Source organism: Triticum urartu, chromosome 6A (assembly GCF_056163025.1).
Source record: "Triticum urartu cultivar PI428250 chromosome 6A, HENAU_Tu73, whole genome shotgun sequence".
NCBI lineage: Eukaryota > Viridiplantae > Streptophyta > Magnoliopsida > Poales > Poaceae > Triticum > Triticum urartu.
Window position 1 is genome coordinate 11,304,380 of NC_141878.1, and position 12,658 is coordinate 11,317,037.

The 12,658-nt window shown below is 43.8% G+C and overlaps 2 protein-coding genes across 2 annotated transcripts; one reads left to right on the forward strand and one right to left on the reverse strand.

Annotated features, from left to right (window-relative positions):
* The first annotated feature begins 4,133 nt into the window (after positions 1-4,133).
* On the forward strand, positions 4,134-5,189 carry LOC125516119 (uncharacterized). Its single transcript, XM_048681591.2, has one exon. It carries the CDS (start codon positions 4,189-4,191, stop codon positions 4,909-4,911), a length of 723 nt encoding a protein of 240 aa, XP_048537548.2. The 5' UTR covers positions 4,134-4,188; the 3' UTR covers positions 4,912-5,189.
* Positions 5,190-10,721: 5,532 nt separating this feature from the next.
* LOC147963146 (uncharacterized) lies at positions 10,722-11,752 on the reverse strand. Its single transcript, XM_087529486.1, has one exon. The coding sequence runs from the start codon at positions 11,727-11,729 to the stop codon at positions 10,722-10,724; it is 1,008 nt and encodes a 335-aa protein (XP_087385612.1). The 5' UTR covers positions 11,730-11,752.
* Positions 11,753-12,658: the final 906 nt, after the last annotated feature.

Consider the following 12,658-nt stretch of genomic DNA (forward strand, 5'->3'; position numbering starts at 1 on the left):
CTCTCTATTACAAAAATCAAAACTAACACTTGTAAACTCCATCGCCAGGAGGGAGCACTCCATCACAACCGGGACGTCGACTCCCATATACGTAGCCGGATCAGATATTGCCTCCAAAGCATGCATACAGTCCGATTCTATAATGATCTTGGTGCATCAAAGGTTAGCTGCTAGGTATAGTCCAGAGCGGATAGCCAAGATTTCAGCTGATCCCGCACTTGATACATGAGGTAGAACTTGTGTTGCTGCTCCCAACAATTTGTCATGGTCATCACGTGCAACAACGCCACATGCTCCATGAAGATTCTCCTCATGAAATGATGCATCGACATTAAGCTTTATAACTCCCCTACCTGGCTTTTTCCACACTTGATCTTTCTTGTAGGTGGCCAATTTTGGTGTATTTGCTCGAACAAAGTTGGTAGCGAGAACTCGTATTGAGATAGCTGATTGTTCCGGGGTTGAAATTGTCTCCCCTTTCGATACTTGCCTCCGCTGCCACCATATAAACCACATAGCAACCAGAATAAGCTCGGCCATTTGAATGTCCCCTGCTAGCTTCTGCAATCGGATCAATGTATCCAAATTAACATATCCAGACCGGTCCTGTATAACAGCTTTATCTATCTCCTCTATTAATCCTAGTGATGCCCACACAAGTCGAGCTCTATCACATGTGAATAAACAGTGCCGAATATCTTCCAAGCCAACCTTACATATTGGCATTGCGGGATTAAGGGAACATGTCTGTCCGCCAGCACACCATAGCACGGTAGAACTCCATTAAGCACTTTCCAACCAAAATGTTTGATCTTTCCCGGTAAGCCGAGGTGCCAAATCTCCCTCCAGACCCCGTTTAGCTGAGCAGTTCATGGACTGTTAGTCTCTCTATAATGCCGACCGAACTGGTGGTCAAACTCTACGTGATAAGCCGAGCGAACTGAAAATGTTCCTGACGTTGTGAATTGCCATGCCACAAAATCCTCTAATACTTTAACTTGGAGTGGGATTTGTAGTATTCTGCTTACATCAACAGGTGTGAACACACTCTGAATAAGTGCCTCATCCCACTGACCCGTGTGTGGGTCAATTGTATCTTGCACTTTTGATAACATAACTCCCCCTCTAGGGGTGATTACTTTCCTTGACGGGCTTGATGGAATCCATGGATCCTCCCAGATATTAATCTGTGAACCCGTACCCACCCTCCAAATACATCCCCTCTTGAACGTTTATATTCCCGCAAAGATACTTTGCCATGTGAACGAGGAACCTTTCTTCGGTCCAGCTCGCATGATATTACCATCCGGGTAGTATTTTGCACCTAGGACCTGTGCACACAAAGAGTCAGGATTGTGGATCAGTCGCCAACACTGCTTTGCTAACATAGCAAGGTTAAAGCTATGAAGGTCTCTGAATCCCATTCCTCCCTTCTTCTTTGGTACACACATCTTCCACCATGCAAACCAGTGCATTTTCCTTTTTTCCTCTCCATCACCCACCAAAAGCTTGATATTTCATCAGTTATTGCTTTGCAAATTCCTTTCTGTAATTTAAACACAAACATATCATACAATGGAATTGCCTGAGCTACCACTTTGAGAAGGATTTCTTTACCTTGAATTGATAGGAATTTTTCCTTCCAACCCTTCACCTCTGACACATTGTATCAACAAGATGTTGAAAGCTATCACTTCTATCAACACCCACAATTGTCGGTAGTCCCAAGTAATTGTCAGACAAAGCTTCAGTTAATATGTTCATCATCCCACAAACAGCCTCTCTTTCACTAACTCTGGTATTAGGACTGAAAAATACACTAGATTTAGGTGTACTTAGTCTCTGTCCCGAGCTCTCACAATATGTATCTAGAACCCTCTTCAAAGCACTTGCATTTTGTACCGCGTCTCTCATAAGAATTAGAGAATCATCTGCAAACAAAAGGTGAGATATTAAAGGGGCATTCCTTGCCACTTTTATTCCTTCAATTCCACCTATTTCTTCTTCATGCATTAACATACTAGATAGTCCCTCAGAACAGATCAAAAAAAGGTAAGGAGACAGGGGGTCTCCCTGTCTTAGGCCCCTGTTGGTATAAATTCATCTGTCTCTGTGTCATTAAATCTGATATGATATTTAACAGAGGAGACGCACTCCATAATTAGCTCAATCCATTGTGTATGGAACCGCAACCTCATCATCATCTGCCTCAAAAAATCCCATTCTACTCTGTCATATGCTTTTAGCATGTCTAGTTTAACAACACAAATACCATTCGACCCATGTGTTCTCTTCTTTATGGAATGAAAGCACTCATAAGCAATCAACACATTATCAGTGATTAACCTACCTGGTACAAAAGCACTGTGTGTAGGAGAAATCAACTCAGGCAGGATTTTTTTCAACCTGTTCGCCAACATTTTTGAAATGATTTTATACTCCACATTACATAAGCTGATGGGCCTAAACTGAGTAATTAACTTTGGGTTGTCAACTTTAGGTGTTAGCACCACATTAGTGTCATTCCGCCCATTAGGAATTTTCCTGTTGTTTATTGCTTGTAACACTTCATCTGTTAGTTCCTCTCCAACGATATGCCAAAAACGTTTGAAGAAGATGGCATGAAGCCCATCAGGGCTTGGGGCTTTCATATCTCCTATTTGAAACAAAGCTTTTCTTACTTCTTCCCTCATGTATAGGGCAATTAGAAGGTCATTCATTTGCCCCGTCACCACGGGTTTTACTGTGTTCAGTAGAGCTTCATCAATCAGCCCTGCCACCGATAAAAACAGGTTCTGGAAGTAATCAAAAATCAGAGGCTTGAGGTTCTCATTTCCCTCAACCCATGCATTATTATTATCTTTCAATCTCTTGATCAAGTTACGACGCCTATGGGCCGAAGCAAACTGATGGAAAAAATTGGTATTACGGTCACCGCGACGAAGCCAATTTGCATGTCCCCGTTGGGCCCAGTAGATCTCCTCCTCTCTAAGAGGTTTTCAATTTTGAGCGTCAAGTCCTGCTGTTTTGTCCGTCCATCAGCATCATATGGCTCTTGCATCAGTGCCTCTAGTTCCTGATGCGTTGTTTTCAGTCTGGCTCGAGGTCCCTTCAAAACTTTCCTGTCCCATTGGTGAAGTTCTTTATGCACTGCTGCTAGTTTCTCACTAGCCGAGGGGCAAAGCCCCCTTACGACTGCCTTCTGCCATGCCGTCCTGACTACTTCCTCCACCAATTCCTCTTCTAGCCATCTTGCCTCAAATTTTCTTCCTGACCGACGCCGTTGAGCTGCGACACCAGCCAGGTATTCAGTATCCAAACATATAGGTCTGTGGTCAGAATTGCCCATATCCAGGTTACAAGACCACATAAAGGATGCATATCCATCCATCCCGGATTTGATACTGCTCGATCCAACCTTTCTCGTAGTCCTCCTCTGAAAAAGGTAAATTTGTCGCCATGGTATCCAATATCCTCCAAGGAGCAGTCTGTCAGGGCATCTTGGAACGCTTTAAGCCTAGACTGTTGCCGCTGGGCTCCTCCTTTTTCTGACGACAATATTATTTCATTGAAGACACCAATAACAACCCACGGTAAGTTAGAGTGGGCATGAAGGTCTGGGATCAACTGGTATGTTTTATTCTTATTGTCCCAGCTTGGTTCTCACCTTCACTGTTTATAAAGAAACTAGAACAATGCCCGTGCGTTGTAATGAGATATAAATATTCTAGTACGTTAACTTATGATTTACCTACGAATAATAATATAATTGTGTCAATAAATGTTCATCAAATTATGTCCGTGAATTACCTTATATTTTGATTAGAAATTTGGTAAGTAAATTAAAGTAAAATTGGTTGAGAAGTTAAGTAAATTAAGGTGACTGATTATCATATACACGGAAGGTTGGACAAAGGGGTCATGGAAAAAAAGATGAAATGTGAACCTTTTTTTTTGAGATGGGATGAAATGTGAACCTTACATTCTTTTTAAGTAGTAGAGATAGAGAATAATTAGGAAAAGAGAAAGGTATATATCAATTGGGCCGGTTTGGTTTTGTGTTTACACTCGTGCGTGGGCTGGTTTTACGGACGACGGGTGACGAACGAAGCGGAGGTTTATCCCCTCTCGGCCCGAGCCATCCATCCTCCGGTTTCCCCAGATTCGGCGACAATCTCGGGGTACGCCATGACCTCCTCCTACCAGCCGCCCGCCACGACGAACCTGGAGGCGCCGGCGCCGGTACCCAAGGTGAAGGCAGCAGCGGTGGTGACGCGAAACCCTCGCTCCCCCAGCGGCCCGCCGTCGCCAGAGATGGAGGCCACGGCGGAGGCGCTCACGCGGGAGGAGGTGCTGCGCCGGAGGCGGCGCCGCGCCGCTCGGCTCCTTGCCGCGTACCGCCGGCTGTACTGGGCCATGGCAGAGGAGGTGCGCGCCCGGCACCGGCAGTACGTCTGGGAGCTCGGCTGCAGCCCGCTCGAGGCCGAGCAGCCGGCCGCTGGCCCGGAGGCGAAGCCTGGGCCGGCGGCGGTGCCGAGGAGGAAGAAGTGCGGGGTGACGGGGTGCAAGGTGCGGGCGATGGCCATGGCCAAGTACTGCCACTACCACATCCTCTCCGATCCCAATCAGGTACTCTACAAGGGCTGCGGCCACATCATGATCAAGAGTGGTGCCCAGATTGGGAAAAGTACTCACAACACGCCCATCCTGAAAGCATCAGTTCCCTCCCTCTGCAATGTTCACTTGCAAAGATCTCAGAAGAATATATCACAAGCTTACAAGATAGTTGGCTTTAATCCACCTCCCACCGGTCAAATCTCCCCAGATTTCAGTGTCTTGGTTGCCGAATGTGTCCGTCAGATCCAGGCTACAAGGAGAGAGTCCCGAAGTGCCACGGCAGGGAAGAAATAGCCCAAAGATGGGAAACGTAGCTGAGCTATTCCTTTAGATAAGTTTTGTTATATAAACTGTATGAAAATGTCAGGCACCCTGAGGTTTATCTCGTAGTGAATTAGTTAGAATGGTGTGCGAGTAGATGGATGATTTTTTCTTAGTAGCGACTAGCGATTAATCATTTTTCAAATGTTCATATATATATTTTCTGAACAAAAAGGAACCAGAAGCAGCCTCCAAAAACTTCAGGCCATACATTGTATGTGGTACACTGTTCAATTAATAAGAGCTTTTTGGTCCTCTCAATGGAATTGTGTGCAGCTAAATCAACTACTAGCAATTTCAACCGGTATTGCATAAGGACAATTAAGAATGAGATTTTTTTTTGAGAGAGAGAGATAAATGAAGAATGAGACGACCTGGAGATTCTACTGTAATCGCCGGACACATCCTTTTGCTTGGCAAGTGATCTGCTGTGGCATGTACCATTATCGAGTCTTTTTTTTCACTTTGGATGGAATTAATTGATCAGGTGAGAATATATAGCCGCATCTCAGGTGCTCCCATGTATGATATTCTTGCTTTTTGCGGCATCCTTTTGTGTGTGTGTGTGTGTGTGTGTGTGTGTGTGTGTGTGTGTGTGTGTTTGGGAAATTAAAACATGGATGTTTGGAGACTTGGAGTTACCAATGGCTTTTGTTTGTTTGTATATATGTAGATCGACTGAGGACTAGAGGCGATCACAAGTATTAGTATGTAATGTAGTATTACGCAACCACACCCTTTACAAACCAATAACCAGCAATTAATGCTTTTCTACTGTGTTCCTGTACTCTAGAAAAGAACTAACTATATATCTATCTAGCAATATAGCTGGAAGTTGCTACCTTCTTCATTTGACCAAAGGCTTCTGGTCCTCAATGAAATTAGATTAATTGTGCAGCTAAAGTAACTTCCCGAAAATGTTGCTTAGCACCATGGTGCACCCGAACCTACACTCACTGCCATACGTCGTCTGACAACCTTTTCGAGATACGAGCTAATTAAATTGTTTCAGGAACCATGCACAAGTGATCAAGAGACCTATAAGATGCTAATCAGTCTACTAAATTTGAATTCGTAGGTGTTAAAAAATTCAACATCCTGGAGTTCTGGTACATTCTCCAATGCTTTATTTTATCATTTTATTTCTGGTTCCTCATTCTGTGTACAGCAGGTTCATTTACATTTGCGGCATTTGTAGTAGCAGGTTCATTTACTAAAACTATTGAAAAACGTAAATATTTCATGGATATTTACAAAAAATACCCATGCACAAGTGATCATTTTTTTAAAAAATCTGCAACGATTTATAGATAAATCATGGTCTTCACACAACTTTTTATCATCACTTTTGAGACTGAAAATATAGTACAATATTTTCTACAGTATATATCTAGATATGAGAATGTACAGTGCTGTAGTATAGGAACGACACCAAAGGATAAAAATATTTCTTTGAGTTCTTCTCGTGGACTGGACTGGCACTGTAGCTTAGGGTTGTGTGTCAGTTTAATACAATACTGTGAAAAAATGGATCCGAGCAGGCCTAGTAGAAGAATCATTTTAGCTGATGGTTAAGCAAATAGGGTTTGCACACATTAACTTGAACAGATCCTCAGGAAAACAGAAATGAATCCGACCGTGCTGAGCGTAGGTTCGGGTGCACCATGGTCCAGAAAATCAGCTCTCAGTAACTTCCACACTCTTGCTAGCAAGCCCCGGCAGTGCAATGTATGCTTCCGACGAAATGAGTATCATTCATACAGTACAGTCTTCTCAGACATATGAGATTCTATTCCAAATTTCTAAATGATTCTAATGCATCTCAACTGAAAGATCCAGTGTTAGCAGCAAGGAACCCATGTCTCGTCTAATCCGGCATCAACAACACGGTCAAATCGATTGTTGCGAGCATCCATGGAGACACCCTTGTCCCTGCTCTTTGATAATGACAACATTTGACACATGACTCGATCTTCGTCGAATGTAGCATCAACTTTGAGTCTAACCATACCTGAATGTCATGTTTGGCAAGTGATGCAGTGCATATTTGTCATCCATCGGAAATATTTCACATTGCCTTCAATTTTTAACTTCGACATTGTAGCTGCTGCTAGCATGATGCAGCAATGGAATATATCCTTCCGACGAAATTGAGTGTCACACAGTCTTATAGCCATCCGAGCTTCTATTCCATGTGATTCTAATGTATCTTAACTTAAAGATCTAGTTGCAGCAGGTAGGAGTGCCATATGTTTTGTGGTTCCATTTGGGTCTTCAATGTTTTCAGAGGAAATCCTCGCTGCTAAATACCTACCTACTTTCTCCTTTGATATCGAGGAGGATATCTCAGTCTCAGTTCATAATTTTCTGTTGTCCAGCAACCTTCAGCTAATTTTCAGTCTACCACTGACGATACAAGCAAGAGAGGAAATACGGCAAGTTCAGGTTGTCTCTGAAAGTGTTAACTGACAGGGCAGCGGCTCGGATGAGCGGATTTGTATGTGGGGGTCCTCCAAATATTCTTGTTCTCGGTTGTAGAGATGTTCTTCAGAGAACTGGCCTTCGGTTGGATTTCACAGACAAGTGCACCATGAAGCATGAATTATTCTTCTGGCTGCTCTTGGCTCGCAAGATGCCAAATCCAACTGCGAGCTAGCCTTGTTCACGGACGTTTTCTCTTTAGGTGCCTGAAACAGATCCGTGTGCATGATCTTTCCATGTGCATCAAGACATAAAACATTTTCTCTAGAAAACTATTAGCATTTCTTAACTAATGAGTCCATGTTTATCCACTAAAAGATTCGCATAATTTAAATCACTATGTTTTTTGTATATTGAGTGGCAATGCACGGGCATTCAACTAGTGAAACTGTAAAAGCAGACCCGTAAACTTGGCAAGGTGTAGAACCGATATATTCCTTCCTTCACCTAAAGTGGCAGCGGCTAGGGTGAACTTCGTTCCCTCCAGCCTACGTCGGCGATCCTATGGACTCGCCACCCCTCTATATGTCGCTCTGTGTCACAGCCTGACATGCTGATGGAGCTGTTACTTGGGTTGGGCTTGGAGGTCGGGTGCGGCCCATATGGAGAAAAAAACTGGGCAATATACAGGGAGACAAGAGACTGTAGACCGGACATAGTTTCAGTAATTCGTGTATCTGGTTGTAACCTGAACACTTTCCCAATCTTACTTGCTACTCCTCCTCTTCCAAACTCCTCTAAATCCATGTATCTGTCGCTAGTTCTTGTGAGATAATTCAGGAGTAGCTACATATGTCATTGATTGGCCCTTGCCATCAATCGGGATCGTTACCCTCTGGTGGCTGGTGGCGGAGACGGGAGTCCCGGTGCCATGGAAGGATTTATAGAATACATGATGACCAACTTTTATACGCTATGCACCTTTTTCTAAATACATATTAATTTTTTATTTTCCACAATATAGTTGTTTTCACTTTTTAATGAATGGAATGTTTTAAAAATACCCACAAATTTTTTTATAAGAAAAAATTCAAGAATATTCAATTTTTTTATATTCTTGGATTTTATAAAACTATATGTAAATTTAAAATGTTCACACAAGTTAAAAGTGTTCATAAATTTTTAAAATGTTAATTTTCTTAAAATAAGTATGACCAAATTTCTAAAAACTAACGAATTTACTATTTCATGTACTATTAAGGTGTTCAGAAATTTTAAAAATTATTTGTGATTTTGTAAATGTTCGTGATTTCTGTTTATCTATTAGAAAGAAGAGATAGCAGAAAAGAAGACTAGAAAGAGAAAAAAGTAAGAAAAACATAGGAAAGGAAAGAACAAACTACAATTAGATGGTAAAAAAATCTGATGACAGACTGAAGAAAAAATTAAACAGAAAAATAAAAATGTCCAAAAATTCAGAGAAAAACTACTAAGAAACCTAGAAGAAACATCATTACATTGGCCGGCCCATGTGCTTGCCTGTTGATATCTCTCTTTGAGTCATCATCAAAATTTCTGGCTACCCTGTCTTGTTCATCATGTTTTTGGTATCTGAGTGACCTCACTATTGTTTATTGATTATTCAGTACTGGATTCCAAGTTTTTAGTTGATCCCGAGTTTAATAGACTACATATTGTGAGTTGCTTTTCCAATCTCAATAATTCTGTGTTTCATGTTTCTGTCGGGTTGTTCTTTCAAGCCATTCTCAGTTTCCGCTGCAAGTTTCCGAGTTCCCTCTCATGATCATTTTGACTTCTACTTGAGTGACCTCGCCATTTATGTCATCGATGCAGCTTGTAGTGAGCAATTTAATGTAAAGGCCACATTAGAGAAGGAAGCCAAAATTTACTGATTTTATAAGAAGTACTTGCCAGAATTTTCTGTTACGGGATAGAGATTGAGTTTTGGAAGCACAAATATCTCTTGGGGTACCATTGAAACTTCAGTACATGTATCAATTATATGTTCGTTGGCTCCTATGTAATGTAGGAACCTAGACTGGATTGTTCCGCTAGACCATGAACCTGACAAGCGGTTGCAACAATTGCAGTAATTCCATCATTTAATGCCCTGACTATTTCCATTGACTTGTCAGTAATTCAGGTTTTGGTGAGCAATTTGCTGTAAAGGCAACTACAAATGAAGGTTGAAATCTACTGATTGGGTTAAGATGTACCTGACGGATGTTTCTGTTGCTGGATATATAGACATGGAAACTTGAGAATGGCACCTGGCCTGGAGGATACTGCTGCTGCTAATCCATGAACCCGATAGCTGCTGCAATAATTTGATAGAATTTTCGGACATGAACCATGTGTAACACTAGGGCATATAGACCAAATGTAATCTTTTTGAAACCTGAAGTTAAGTACTTGACCATCTAAGGTCCCGCCCGTCATATAATGGCTGTGCATTTGGAATTACTGTTGGTGTTCCCAAATTATTTCCTCTTTAGCAACATTTCTCTTTAGAGGTTGACAATCTATTTGAATCTATGAGTATCCTGGTGACTGTACCGGCAAAATCTTTCTACGAGAGTGTCAATTTCAGGATTGTTAAACCCCACCAGGGCAAAGCTTTTGGTCTATTCCAGTCCTCCCTAAGATCCATGTTTTCCTGTGGCTTGTTGCACAAAACAAATGCCTCACTGTAATGAACTAGAAAATGTTTAGCACACTTACTCTTAACGTATTGTGGGCCTGTGGCTAGACTCGCTTGGCAATCGGTACCTGACATGTTTGAGATTCCTGGCCCTGTAGAATAATGCTTGGATTAGTGGCGGAATATATCATGAACGATATGCTACTCGTAACACTCTGAGTGCCTCATTTTATTAGCTATTTGGACCTTAAGAAATAGTGAGATCCCAATCGGAGTATTTGGACATAATGCTAAGATAACAACTCGACAATGAAGGGGGCAAATAAAACAATTAAAATTAAATTATTTTTGTCAACAAAGCTGTGCACGAATGCTTTCATAGTTGTAGAACATCGAAGTATGCAGTGCATGAAGTTGAAAATAGAAACTAAAACGGATGAATCACAAAGTGCTACTGAATGTTGGAACCCAAGCCGCCAAATTCATCTCATAGGGCATATTCCCGGTCGGGTACTCTTCCCCACGATCTGAGAACCAGCGCACGATCTTCATGGACTGCAGGTTGAGCCAGAAATATCCGACAGTTGACATGTTGATGAGCACCTTAATGAGCACGGTGCCACTCCTCTGGGCGAACCACAATAGTTTTATTTCATGCTTGACTTCCCACTGGCTCGGCGGCGGCCTGCTTCCGCCCGCCTCATCTAGGAACTGCAAGATTGTCTCTGTCTCGATCACCACCCTTGGTCGTCGCTGCCACTTGCCCGTTTGCTTTGCTTGCGCCCACACAGATATCTTGCACAATCAGGCACCCACCTGCCGACGATGTCGCCAGGAGTTGGTGGCACCACCCACCACAGGGGAAGTTCTCCGGGAGCATCGTGACCGTGACTTGTTCACCCAATCTAACTTGGAGCTTGAGGACGTAGTCCCCTTTGTCGGTCAAGCACAACCAGTGTGCATCGTCACCAACGACTAGGGCCCTGGCCAGTGGTCGTTGCAACTTGCTGCCTTGGAGTTTATGAACTCGGATCTTGTTGTAGCGGCCCCATGCGCCATGCTCGGATGAGAAGATTTGAAAGTGCATGTTGCGGCAGTGTTGTGACAGCTCTAGGTATGCCATGACCACATGGAATTGCCGGCCGACGACGGTCGCACCCTCATCATCACCGTCACCCACGAGCAAGACATAATTTGCCGTATCATCGTCTTGTTGTGTAGCCACCACATCCACAGGGAAAGTCGGTGCAGATGGTAGGCTCTGGCTGCGGCTGGTGGCCGGATCCCACAGGCAAAGCCGTCGGGCCACGCGAGTGAGAACGAGGCCATTGCTCGACGCGAGGGGGAAGCCGCGGACGCCGGTGACCCTCCGCCGCGTGGCGGTGTCCGCAGCAGTGGTGTCCACCAGGGACAACTGGTCCTTGCGTCGCATGCCATCATACTTGTACGTGTGGATCAGGTGGCCTCGCAGAAGGGAGAGCACGAAGCGGTCGCTATGCCGGAGGTGGAGGCGGCCACCGAGGCCAGTGTAATCTTTGACGCGGCGGCGCATGTCCACGCACGTCGCGGCGCAGCACACTAGAGTGGCCGGGTCGGTGCGCACCGCGATCTCCACCAGCATGTCCAACGGCACCGACGCTGCCGTCTGCCGCCGCCCTCTTGCAGCTTGCATTCGGGGCCTGGCACCGCCACCGCCGTCGCCTGCCATGGTTGATGGGTGGCTCTAGGAGGGAGCTCGTCCGGGGTAAGACCCCAAGATCCGATCGACATGGTATAATTAGCCTATAGGATCGTGTGTAGGGGATCAGTTTTCGTGGTTTGCACGCTGCCTACTCCCGGGATTAACTCTAGCAGTTATCGAGTCACCTCTACGTGTCCTTAGCTTCATCTTAGGGTAATACTTCTTCAAACGAAAAAAAATATAGAATGCGATTTAAGAGCAACTTCAATAGCAAGCGATGTCTCCAACAACAGCCCTAAAACAGGGCACCCAGATCAACAAAATCAATACTCCCTCCGTTCACTTTTATAAGTTGTTTCAGACAACTGGAATTGACTTGTTTTGCATGCTATCTGAAATGTCTACAAGGCCTTATAAAAGTGAACAGAGGGTAGTGGCTAGTCGGTGTCGTCAGGTTTTCGTCCATGGCAGTTGATCCGTTTTAGGGTCCTCTTGCCATGGGTTTCCTGTCGATGCTCCAGCTCGCTCCTCCCCTTTCAGTCTTATTTTGGGTTGGTTGTCTTGGAAAAACTACTGGAACATTTTATTTCCATTGATTGCAAAATTAATGGAAAGGGGTGCGAGCCCGGATGGGAAAAAAGTGAACAGAGGGAGTATTTTTTAAGTAACATTTGAACTACTTTGACCATATTTCATATTTCAAACAAAAATCGACTGAAGTATAAACATGCAAACTGTTGGGGAACGTAGCAGAAATTCAAAATTTTCCTACGTGTCACCAAGATCTATCTATGGAGAAACCAACAACGAGGGGAAGGAGAGTGCATCTACATACCCTTGTAGATCGCTAAGCGGAAGCGTTCAAGTGAACGGGGTTGATGGAGTCGTACTCGTCGTGATCCAAATCACCGATGATCCTAGTGCCGAACGGACGGCACCTCCGCGTTCAACACACG

Coding starts and splice junctions, on each gene's coding strand:
- LOC147963146 (XM_087529486.1), bottom strand. CDS start 11,729: ATGGCAGGCGACGGCGGTGGCGGTGCCAGGCCCCGAATGCAAGCTGCA.
- LOC125516119 (XM_048681591.2), top strand. CDS start 4,189: ATGACCTCCTCCTACCAGCCGCCCGCCACGACGAACCTGGAGGCGCCG.